This window comes from Micrasema longulum, unplaced genomic scaffold (assembly GCF_059751315.1).
Source record: "Micrasema longulum isolate JH-2025_06_02 unplaced genomic scaffold, ASM5975131v1 h1tg000401l, whole genome shotgun sequence".
Classification (NCBI taxonomy): Eukaryota; Metazoa; Arthropoda; class Insecta; order Trichoptera; family Brachycentridae; genus Micrasema; species Micrasema longulum.
The window spans coordinates 411454-424330 of record NW_028277601.1 but is presented as its reverse complement, the minus strand read 5'-3'; the positions used below and the strand labels follow the sequence as shown (position 1 = coordinate 424330).

The 12877-nt window shown below is 32.4% G+C and overlaps 1 protein-coding gene across 1 annotated transcript; it reads right to left on the bottom strand.

The window, feature by feature from the left end:
- Positions 1 to 2182: 2182 nt before the first annotated feature.
- LOC148281912 (mediator of RNA polymerase II transcription subunit 30-like) lies at positions 2183 to 12519 on the bottom strand. The gene is made up of 6 exons (XM_088225923.1): positions 12052 to 12519; positions 11192 to 11271; positions 10165 to 10310; positions 8289 to 8361; positions 5436 to 5576; positions 2183 to 2857 (listed from the first exon to the last, which is right to left on the bottom strand). Exons 1-6 carry the CDS (start codon positions 12185 to 12187, stop codon positions 2627 to 2629), a joined length of 807 nt encoding a protein of 268 aa, XP_088082049.1. The 5' UTR covers positions 12188 to 12519; the 3' UTR covers positions 2183 to 2626.
- Positions 12520 to 12877: the final 358 nt, after the last annotated feature.

Genomic DNA, 12877 nt, shown 5'->3' with positions numbered 1-12877 from the left:
ATGAATTTTGAAAAAATGCAATCGGAAACGGATCGGAACTACACCACTATATACATCCTACATCCTACACGGAACATGCCAACAATAGTTCATTCTGAATCCGCTAGATGGCAGGTCAACACTTGAACGAAAAATAAAGATGCACACAAGAATATTGAATATAATTGAATCTAAAAAAAACACAGAAAATATTTTCTTCTACCATCAAAAGGTAACTGTTAGGTACTAAATTATTTCATATTTATGGAAATAGCCAAGAAGAGCTAGGAATCTCTGAATATAAAATAATATATTTTCATTTGTAGGGTAGTATTTTTAGGATATGGGTCTAGAAAAGGGTAAGGTTTTGTTGATTTTCAAACTTAAGTATGTACTGTGCGTTTGAATGTTTGATGGTCTATATCAGTGGTCGGTAAACTTATCAGTCAAAAGACTCAAAGATCAGCAGTATAACAATTAAGCTTTCTTTTGAGACCCAAATTTATTTTTTAAAACATTTCCTCTAAGCCAAAGAACGTTTTTTAATTTATTTAATACTTTAAAATAATGGGAGATTGGGAGCGAAAATGGGTGATTTAAATGTCAATTATCTTTTGTATGCTGATGATGCCGTGATTATTGCTAACAACAAAGAGCGACTGCAATTCTTGGTGACAAAGGTCTACGATGTATGCGAGGGAAGCGATTTGCTGATGAATGTCAATAAATCCAATGTGATGGTTTTTGAAAGAAATGAAAGTACAACTTAATGTGAAATCACTGTGGATATACTAAAACAGGTAGAGGAATTTTCATATACTAAAACAGGTAGAGGAATTTTCGTACCTGGGAAGTATGTTTACTAGGGATGGAATGAATGAGAAAGACATTGAAAGGGGGGCTAGTGCCGCAAACAGAATGAACAGTGCACTTAAATCAACCTTGGCAAATAAATGTTTGTCGCAAGAGGCAAAATTAGCAGTTCACAATGGAGTCCTGGTCCCAAACTTGATGTGTGGGAGCGAAGTATGGACTTGGAAAAATATGAACGAAAGTAGGCTGAATGCTGTCGAAATGCGATCTCTCGGGCGAATGTGTGGTAAAACTATGTACGATAGAGGCACAAATGTAGAGATCTGTAAATTATGCCAGACTGAGATAAACATTATCGACAAAATCAAGAAAGGAGCTCTGCACTGGTTTGGACATGTAGAGCGAATGGACAGCGAAAGAACGGCTAAGAATATTTATAATGCGAATGTTGATGGATGCAGAAATAGGGGTAGACCGAGAAAGACATGGCATGACCAAATCCAACAAATACTAAATGTTAAAAGTCGGAATAATCGGCGCGCGTGCATGAGAAGATGTATGAATGTAGATGAAGCGAGATCTGCATGCAAAGATAGAGTAATGTGGAATTTTATCCTCTTTGCCTATCCTTAGGGAGAAACGGCGTGATGGTTTATTTGTTTGTTTAAAATAATACAATTTAATTATCGATGTTTTTCTCAAAGGGAGAACCCGTGCCGAGGAAGATATTTTACAATAAATTTTAGTTTAGTGTGATCCATACTTTACATAATAATTTGTTTTAGACTTTTCACATAGATATTCAAAAGATAATTGATTTTTAATACAAATGTATTGTTACAAATCTCCACTCTGCAAGTATAGGGTTCCTAAATTAAAGGAATTATAGAGTTACCGTAGTTTTTGGGTTAATTGCATTTCTATCCATATATATTTGTAATTTCTTGCTTGAATTTTGAGTATTTTTATACGTCCCAAACAGTTTTTGGCAGACTGTTAAAGGATTTAGGCCCAAGATATAAGTGGGAACATTGAGGAAATTGACTGACTTATTATGCAGCAGAAGATCTGCGTATTGACTCTCCATTTCAAATAAAAATTCCTTGAATCGGCAATAATGAAGAGTTTCAGCTTTAACTGTGTTGACAGTTGATGATCTTGATTACCAATTCAAAAACATTGTTTTTTTTTTTGAAATGTCTTACTTAAAGCGCTTCTTGCTGAATAATGCAATGGTAAACAAGTATCTCGTGATACATACAAATTTCGTTTGTATTTGCACGCACAGAAGAATATTATATTTGAAAACTTTCCCGCACGTACACATAAACAAAGGCCATTAGAGATTTGAATGGACTGTACCTACTAACATGTAATTAAAAAAAGAGTGTAAATGATCAAAATTGTATATAATTCAGATATTGCTTAGAACACTTTTGGTCAAATGTTATGCTTAGTAATTAAATCATGTAAATGATTATGGTAATATTAAAAAAATTAAAACTAACACAATTTTCATATCAAACATATTATTTTGGGAATTTATAACCAATTATCTAGTAGGTAGTGCTGAAAAGAAACTGGTTTTCTGACGCATTTTTGTGATGAAAAGTCATCAACAAAATATATTCCTACTCGCACAATATGTCGAAATTGCTCACAATAAAAGTTATAAAAATAAGAAAAAAATAAACTTAATTACAATACAAAATTGCGTTTCCCTTCAGTAAATAATATCAGTCAGTTCAGTTCGTGAATGTTTACATCAAACTAAGTAATAAAGAAATTAATATTATATTTTTGAAACTGAATTACAGAATCAATCTTCAACTTCTTATTGAAATTCTTTTACAGCCAGCATTGTATTAATTCTCCATACGATTGTCCTCAGCTTATTAATAACTTCTTTTAGGTGTTTGTTCTTCATAATCACGAGCTCCATAAGTTCAGCATTCTCTTTGCTGATGAGTTTATGTGATTCTGTGATAGCTTTATCTTCTACAGATTTCTGGTCATACTCTTCACATAAGGGAATGAGACTTTCGATGTGACCATACTCTATTTCCTGGAATTTACAAAGGAAAATATTTCATACCAATTACAAAAGAATTTGAAGAAATGATAGGGTATTTTCACATGTCAGGAAAAATGTTAAAAATATAATATCTGTTTAGAGTGAATTTTTATGATTCTAATGATATAAATATCAATATATTCAAAACAAGTTTTTTTAAATAATTTTCGGGTTTAAAAATGAGCACATACAAAACATCTCATAGTAGGTATCACGTCATTTTGACGTCACGCGTTATGACCGTCGACAGCGTTTCAATTAAACATTTAAAACATCAAGCGTGCCATTTATCCCACAAGGCGTGTAATATCTCATTTTCGGGTAATTCTAAATATGCTTAATCTGAACCATTGTAGAAAATTTATCCGACATCGCACAAAAAAAATATGAATACCGTTACCTTTGCAATTTTTTGATTATTTAAAAATAAAAATAATGAACAAAGTGAAAAAACCCTACAGTATATCAAAATCGGTAAAACCCATTCCCTGTAAAAATGTTTTTTTAATGCAAAACTATGAAAATATTAGGATTGTATAGGTTGTTTTTATTGAAAGTAGAAAGATCCAACATTTTACCATAGTAATTCAAGTTTGAAATTTAATTTTACATCAAAATCGGCAACATCCACACCATGTTTTATTTCAAAACCAGCAACATCCGATGTGGCTAATCACAGAGGTGCATTTTTTCAATATGGATGCTAGTTTTCATTTGACAATGAGCATGTGATGGCTTTTTGCTTTTGTTTTTATTTTCCTTTTAAGTTGAATTTCATTTTATTTCATTTATAAAGAAAAATTTTATGTAGTAAAACCCCTTACATAAGCAATAAATGATGGATTGAATAAAAATTGGTTATATTTATTAATGAATTTCTTCAAAACTAGTTGAATCCACTACATCATATTCAAAGTAGTTAAATCCATTTTAAATCTTTATTTTTTTATGGATACTGTTTAATCTGTTATCATTTTATTTATATAAAATACATAAATATCATTCTTGGCATCTAGATCTTGTCCTTTTACAAATTAATCGAAATTTTTGTTTCTGAAAATTCATTTAGTCAGGATTTTACCATTTTTGATATTAACTGATACAAGTGTACTATTATTTTGCTAATAAAATATTGTATCACTGATGTATTTAATATTTTGTATACAATAAATAAATAAAAAAAGATCAATATAAAGAAAGAAACAAAATCACTTAAAAAAAAACAAATAGGGCTTAGCCGATACCGTTATTATTGTTTCTAAGTTTGTAAAAAACTCCCTTTTGTGTATAACTTGTCTCAGCTCTTAAGGACCGAACATTTATTTAAAGCTACAAGAATACTGTTGTTAAATAAGTATTTATGTTTTTACGATTTACCCGAATATTTCAATTTGGAGGCCATTTTCAATGAGTTGAAAGTTATTTATTTATTTTGTTTGCATAATGAAATTGACTACACAGCATAAGACCTTTTTATTTGAATGAAATAATTATTTCATCAAAATGCCAAATCCTAAAAATTACATTAAATTACAAGCTTGAAAGACTATTGGAATATAATGAGGTGTTGCCAACACATGTCTTGGGAGGATTATGTAACTGTGTAGGTGAAACATTAAAAAGTAGTCTTCTCAAAATTATTTACATCATAAAAACCACAACCACAACAACAGGCAGAGAGGATAGAACGCCACATCACTCTATCTTTGCATACAGATCTCGCTTCCTCTACATTCATAAATCTTCTCATGCACGGGCGCCAATTATTCCGACTTTTGACATGTCCATCTTTAAGTATTTGTTGGATTTGGTCATGCCATGTCTTTCTCGGTCTACCTTTATTTCTGCATCCATCAACATTCGCATTGTAAATATTACTAGCCGTTGTTTCGCTGTCCATTCGCTCTACATGTCCAAACCAGCGCAGAGGTCCTTTCTTGATTTTGTCAATAATGTTTATCTCAGTCTAACATAATGTACGGATCTCTACATTTGTGCCTCTACCGTACATAGTTTTACCACACATTCGCCTGAGAGATCGCATTTCGAGAGCATTCAGCCTACTTTCGTCCAAATTTTTCCAAGTCCATACTTCGCTCCCATACATCAGGGTCGGGACCAGGACTCCATTGCGGACTGATAATTTTGCCTCTTGCGACAAACATTTATTTGCTAAGGTTGATTTAAGTGCACCGTTCACTCTGTTCCCGGCACTCACCCTCCTTTCAATATCTTTATCAGTCATTCCATCCCTAGTAAACATACTTCCCAGATACACAAATTCCTCTACATTCATTTCTTTCAAAAACCATCACATTCGATTTATCGACATTCATTCTTGCATGCATTCATGCTTCCCTCGCATACATCGTAGACCTTTGTTACCAAGAATTGCAGTTCCTCTTTGTTGTTAGCAAGAAGCACGGCATCATCAGCGTACAAAAGACAATTACAGTTACATCTGATATACAAATAATTGGTGTAGATTTAGATAGATTCAGATTAAAAGAAATTTACAAACACAAAATGTTTTATATTTATTTGGTAAATGGAATTTCGAATACTTTACCGGAACAAGAATAATTTCATTGCACTTTTCATATATGAGTCTCAGCCTTTTGAAAAGTAATCTAATGGTGCGTAATTGTTCTTGGATCCTCGCCTTGTTCTCATTACTACTAATTGTACTCTGTATGACTCCTTTGGGGGGCTGGAAAATTTATATATATATATTTTTTTAGTTTGTTTGATAACTTGAAAGTTTTGTATAAAAGTACTGAATCTTTTAGAAAAATTAGGAGATGAATAGAAAAAAAAATTAAGATGTTAACATTTATTAGCAAAGAGATTTTTTTTAAATAAAAAAAGAAATCCTCGAGTTCTTATTATTTACTAAAATATTTAAATTGTCGGACCATTTTTTAAAAGCTGTAAATAATTTGTGCTGAAAAAATGAAAATCGAGTTGTGGTAGAGTGAGATCTGAACCTGAGACTTTTTGTCCGTGATTCCACAATACAACCACTAATTTTATATTGAACATTTCTACCTATCTAACGGAGCAAGATGCGCATGTTAAGAAAAAGCTTTCATTTTAAAAACATATACATATTTGCATTTTTATGATTTACTCAAATATTTTAATTTTGGGGGCCATTTTCAACAAGTTATTAAAAACTCAATATCAGAAAATGATAAAAGTTGTGTTAGAGTGGGGTTCGAACTTCGGACCTCTGATCCATGAGTCTGCGACACTAGCCACGGGACCGCAACCCGATTCTTAGACACCTTTTTTGTAATATTTATTTTTAAATGTTTTTACGAGTATATTAAATTACAAAAATTGATCAACACAGCATGGAAATTGGGATGAAGTGGGTTTTATATGACTCTTTAATTAGGATTTGAATAATTTTACATTTTTAATAATTTTTATTTTTAAAGGTTAATTGATTAAATGTTTTTTCCCGAGAAGGAATAGTGATTTCGTGCTGCACTTGTGTTTCACCTATGCACACTTACGTCAAAGCGAAATCTTTTTTTCGTAAATTTAGTAAAATAGTGACTTTTTTCGCTTTAAAAACCTATTTTTAACACATTAAACGCCCAGAGGGCTTTTACAATACAAATTTGCTTACATAATGTATAATAAAGTTAATAAACAATAATAGGTAGCAGTTATACCTTCTATACAAAGGTTAAACAGTAATGTTAATAAAAACATGTTTAAAATGATACAATAGAAATAATTAAGGAGTACGCAATTTACTTGTAAAAAAGTGTAAATGAATATCTAAATTATTAATACCGAAAATAAAGAAATTTAAAATACATACACACAAATTTGTATAAAGAAGTATAGAAGAGTACATTCATCAATATAACAAAGGACTATAAGCTCGTCCAGATCATTGGTTTGCTATAATCCAATAGAAGGTTCTATGTCACCCTCCAAGGCAAAAACAGCAGATGGAGACTCAAACAAATGGACTACCTCGGGCACCTATTTTATACAATATTTATACAAAAGACCAACCTACCACTGGCTTAAAAACCAAACAGTTCATTTATGCCGATGATACAGCCGTGGCTGCCCAAGAGGCAGCCGTGTGCCAGAGAGCTGAACGTAGAATGGATGGGAGAGAAGATACCGATACGAAGTCACCCTTGATAGAACGTAAATGTCTAAGGAGCACTGCATGCAAACTAAGTAATAGGTATGTGCAAAAAACAATATAATACGTAAACTCACAGGGGTGTAACGCCATCAGTACTTAGAACTTCAGCGCAAGGCTTGTGCATATCAGCTGCGGAGTATGCGTGTACGGTGTGGCAAAAATCTGCCCCCTCCAAACAGGTGGACATAGCAGTCAATGAAATGGCACAAATAGTAGCAGGATGCCTCAAGACAACCCAAAATATACCCAATTATCGGAATCGCTCCACCACAAATCCGAAGAAAGACAGCCGCAGAAGCAGAGAGGTACAAACAAAACTATGATCCTAGACCTCCCCTACACCACCACCAACCAACAGCCTCGCGTCTGAGATCTAGAAACAGTTTTCTCAAAGCCACCTTCCCTATTGAATCCTCACAACAACGGAGGGAGGAACTGTGGAAACAGAATCTTAGAGCGAGACCGTGGATGGATCCACATGAGGGTATTTAAGGAGGTAATCACCGACCCTATTCCGTATGGATCGCCCTCAACAGACTACGGGTGGGTGCTACACGATGTAAAAAAAATTGGGTACCTCTCTGGTGATGATATATTGTGTGATTGCGGCGCAACGCAGGAGGACAGCTATCTACTGACATGCCTGCTCATGAGAGAACGCTACACTCTTGGGGACCTGATTGTTACAAATGACAAGGCATTATCCATCGCCGCATTTTGGAGTGGCAGGATATGATCCAACTGGACATGTTAAGTAAGTATCAATATAATAGTTCAAGAGTGACTAATTTAAACATTGTTTTTGCTGATAACTTATTATGTTGTACTTGACATCATTTTTTATTTTAGTAAACCAGGTGAAATATCAAATATATCAAAAAGATTGTTGTCGTTTAGATGAAATTCCAGCAATGAAGAGAACCGAGCATAATTGGTTCGAAATGATTTTGTGCGGAGAGTACATATAAGTCTGGTAGTCTTAAATGGAATCCTAAAGTTCATTTCATTTACCGAGCATGGACAATCTATAACATTGTTCACAATATTATGTAGTGTGACAACATCCGCTACTATGCGTCTATGTGAAAGCGAAGATATAGGTATGCAATTTTTCTAATAACAAATCATATGATATCGCAGAAAGTAAGATTTTTTAGTTAAATTAGAAAGAGAAATTTAGAAAGGATATAAATTTGATTTATAGCAAACTCCCAGATTTTTAAATTTAATGCTTAAGGTAAGTACCTGAATTCCTTTAAGTGATTTGAAAACATCTTGAGTCCTACTGACAATATCTTGGACTGTTTCTTGTCCAAAACTGAAAAAAAAAATAGAATAGTAAATAAATAAAAATGCCATACTTAGATGGTAATTAAATTAGGTAGTTTTAAAAAGCCCATAGAATTACTGTTTCTATAAGAATTGGAGAGTGAACAGCATCTTTCTTCCACAAGATAACAAGAAGAAATAGGTGGTACAAAGACGAGTAGAGGGTACTCGATCTCGCGGAAGAAGTTTTACAAGATGGATAGACTCAGTGACAGAAGTTACTTTTTGGCATCTCTCTTCTGGAGGTCTCTAGATGCGCCGAAGATAGAAGCGGATGAAGGTGGATCCTAGCAACATTCCACAAATGCTCTGCCAAGAGCAAACGAAAAATAAAAAAGTCAATATTCCATACAACTAGAGAGAGTGATATAGTTAGTGTATTTATATCGAGTGTTCATTTTTAATTTACAAAAATATCTTTACCTTTTAAGGCTGTTATGGGACCGACTTATTATTTTTGGGTATAAAGAAAAAAACAGGTAAATAAAGATGGTAAGCTTGCTAATCTTCAGATCCACAGGAAAGGTAACTGAAATGTTTTTTCTATCTATTTACCATGCTTTTGAATTCAGGAAACTGCAGCGTGTAGGAGACGAACTTACACAAATCCTGACAGGACATGGCGGATTTATGAGCTATTTACACAGATTCAAGATATCGGAGATCAACACTTGCCCATGCGATGATGTTACTCTCCAAGATGTCTCCCATCTATTGATGCATTGCCCCTTTTTTAGTTTACAGAGAATGCAAATGGAGGCGCGATGCAGAAGTATAAATGAGGATTTAAACGATGTTCATGTAGTAATTAGTCATAAGGACTTGTCAAGAGAGGTAACATTATACATGATAGATATAGTAAAGGCAATAAAAGGTATCAATGATAGCAAGACGCCAAATACCGAACACTCTTCAAGTGGATCGGAAGGTCTGTTGACAAATGACAACAGTCCTCCTTCTCCTGACGAGTTTTCTGTGGTTTCCTCGTCACTAGAGCAAATGCGGAGAAGCTCCTGAAACAGGCCACAGCCGGAACATCCCGTCCGATCCTTACATCTTATATCAACTAAAAAAATTACACAAAGTTTTTCATTGAAGTAAATTTAATAGAATATTTTATTTTTTTTGAAGTAAACAAATAAATAACTATCCCTTTGAAGTAAATATAAACCTTGTACATTTCAAGCAAGGTAAAAGAATAATGCAACTCACATCATAATAAAAATAAATCTTCAGAAGAAAGAAAAATAGTATAGGTAGCATCGAAGCAGCCACACAGACGTAAATTAATAAGAATAATTACAACATTGATATTTGTAACATTCCTTCATTTATACAATTACTAAAAATCGCAGCATTTCAGCGTGATGCTGCGATAGGGGTAACAATGAAGTACCCTATGCAACATAAGATGAAAATATTAGCTAATTATTAGCGTTTTCTTTGTTTCCATATAGCCGCCAAATAGTTTCATAATTCACTAGCGCCACCTGTTGATTTTATAAATTAATTTAGAGCTTAAAATCTTTTAAATGCCTGAATTCATATTCCCTCTTAAAATATATAATTTTAAGAACCTTCAACATGAGCTATAAAAAAGACATTAAGAAATTTCAAATAACTAATTTTAAAAAATAACTTTAAGGTACTTAGGTATATATTTCTACCTATGGTAGACAAAGAGTTAGAGTTATCTAGTTGTAAATAGAGGAACTAAGTGGTTTAATCTTTTCACAAAAAGGTAATGTTTTAAAATACGGTTTGTAAGCTTTAATAATACAAATTTAAATACCTGCAAAGTAACGCAGTGTTGAACTCTTTACTCGGTGGTGGGGGTGGATTGTTTTCTTGTTTAGATTGATTTGAATTCTCGGTGGGTTGGTTGATTCCCATAGATCCTACAGGCATTCCCGGTGAGCCCACTGAGACTCCCATTCCCTGGTTAAAATAATAAATACTGATAAATACCCTCTTTATCCTTTAATTTTGGAAGTAATCAATTTATGTGCAATCATTAGATACGAAGTAAACAATTTGATGGCGTAATATCAAATTTCATTGGCCGTGCTATCACACAGCTGAAAAGAAAAAACGCAAAGGACTATAATTAGGATGCCGAACCCCCCAGAAAAACAATGTGTTTGGTAAAGACAAAACCCATACTTAAGCCTATAATTACCCTTACTAGGATTGTCCGACCGAAACCCTGGATTATTTTTTACTTTTGAAAGATTACCAGGAAAGCCAAAAAAATATTATTTTCCTCAAATGGATATTTATTTTTAAATTGAAGCTTTCAGCTGTGTTCAATCAAGTAAACATATGATTTAAATTGAAATAATAATAAGGAAGGAGGCATACTCAGCTTTAGCAAACGATCAACAATTGCTTCATACTCTTCTATTATCAAAAATGTGAGAATGCTCAGAGAATGTGGATAAATTTAATACCACAGACAAATACTAATTAAATTTTTAAAAATATATCATTACATAATCATTAATATAATGTATTATTTCCTATTTTGTCGGCCTCGTGGTGTAATGATCAGTGCGTTAGCCTACAGTGCAAGAAATCTCGGGTTCGATTCCCGGCATGGTTAATATGAAATAATAATTTAAATGGGTGTTATCCTTAGAGTATATACAGAAAAGATGTATATACTCTAAGGTGTTATCACACTAAAATATTTCATAGTCCCTGGACTGGTACCTGAAGTGTAAGACTGATCATCTTACCTTCTTGTAAAAAAAATGATCAAGATATCAATGCAGTGCCCTATAAGGTGCCGAAAGGGAATGATGATGATTATTTTCTACCTGTAATAAATTTCCTTGTCCATTTCCCGAAGGGTTTTGAATGTTTGTACCTAAGTGTCCAATCCCTGCCACTCCAGCATCTAAAATTATTAATTAATTTGTTACATTTAAAAAATATATAAAAGATAAACATAATTGTTGTACATCCTGCACATTGGCCTTAGAAATCCCAACTTAATATCTGTGCTAACACGGAAAAGGGGCATAAGATTTTCACAACGTTTAGTATGTATTGGGTATGTGATATGCGATGTCAACCGATTATTTTAACTAGAATATATTTTATTACTTAATCTAAAATCTAAACCTTACTTAACAAATAGTTAATCAATTTTCTTTATTTATTATTGTCAGTATTGCAGTAAGGAAATTTTATAAATGTGTTTTAAATTTCATAAAAGAAAAATTAAATAACTAAAATATTGAATATAACGCGACCTGTATATTTGGAGCAGGAACAAAGGGAAAAATTCACTAATCTTAACCCCGAATATAACGCGAATATTCTTTTTAGAAAAATATTTGTATTAATAAATATCACATTATATTCGGACTAATACGATAGTTGTGTATATTATGCATACTGTTTAAACAAGTGCAGTTGAGCTAATTTGATTTCTATTTTGAAGTGTTATCTTCGTTCCAAAATGATCATAGTTTATTATTAACATTATAAGTCAGAGTAACTCTTATCAATGTTGTTTTATTTAACTCAAGTTACAGTATCATTGTAGTAGATGATCAATTTATGATTCAAATAAAAACAACGCAGGTTACTCTTCGTTAAATTAGTTATCAAAATACTTTAAAAGCGATGGAATCCAGATAAATAAAACGTTTTGTGAAATTGTGTCACTAACCTGGAAATTGATTGACCACCAATCCTGGTGTTTCGGCATTTAGATTTCCAGCTCCAGGACTATGATTATTGGTATTATTTATTAATGCTGGATTATTAGGAAAGTATCCGGGGAACTGGTATCCTTGTCCAGACATAACTGATTATTTATGTTTATTGTTGAAATAACTATAAAGAATCTCACAAACAGTAGCTTCTATTCACAGCACTGAACAAACAATGAAATATAATATCACCTTGGAACACTTGTCAAGAAAATACTCTATTCGTAAGTGTGTTGAATTTTATATCTTGGTTATGTTGATAAGAAACGATAGTGCATTCTATTTGAGTAATGTATTATTATTTGTGACATTTTAAATTAGAATCAAATGTAATGAATACTAGTATGCTTAATGTTTTAAAATTATTTTTGAAATAAATAGCACTGTCACTTTGATATCACTTTTAAAAATGTTACATTTAAAATTACCTACATAGAAAAAAATGCATACATGTGCATAATTATGTAAGTTGGTACCTACATATGTAAATGCATATATTTTCTATTGCAATATATTGCTTATTATTTTTAAATTAATAATATATTTAGGCTAAATGTATTTATTAATTTATTTAGAAGATAAATTAGTTAGCTTTAAAGTGTGATTTGAGTGAAACCTTTAAGTGTTACAGTGATCGACTGAAATATTTTAGTGTTGAGAAACTGCAAGTAAGGAGCCAAATTGCTGACATATGTTTTCTTTAATATAATGGATTGAATAAGTCCGTAAATAAATCATTCATTGTAAACTCGTTTCATTGTATACAAAACAAAACTGTCGATG

Bases quoted from the DNA above. Each gene is read 5' to 3' on its own strand.
- LOC148281912 (XM_088225923.1), bottom strand. From the start codon at position 12,187: ATGTCTGGACAAGGATACCAGTTCCCCGGATACTTTCCTAATAATCCA. The intron at 8,362-10,164 runs GTATTTAAATTT...TTTTTTTTTCAG, and splicing joins AACACTGCGTTACTTTGCAG to TTTTGGACAAGAAACAGTCC. The intron at 2,858-5,435 runs GTAAAGTATTCG...TGTAAATTCCAG, and splicing joins ATGAAATTATTCTTGTTCCG to GAAATAGAGTATGGTCACAT.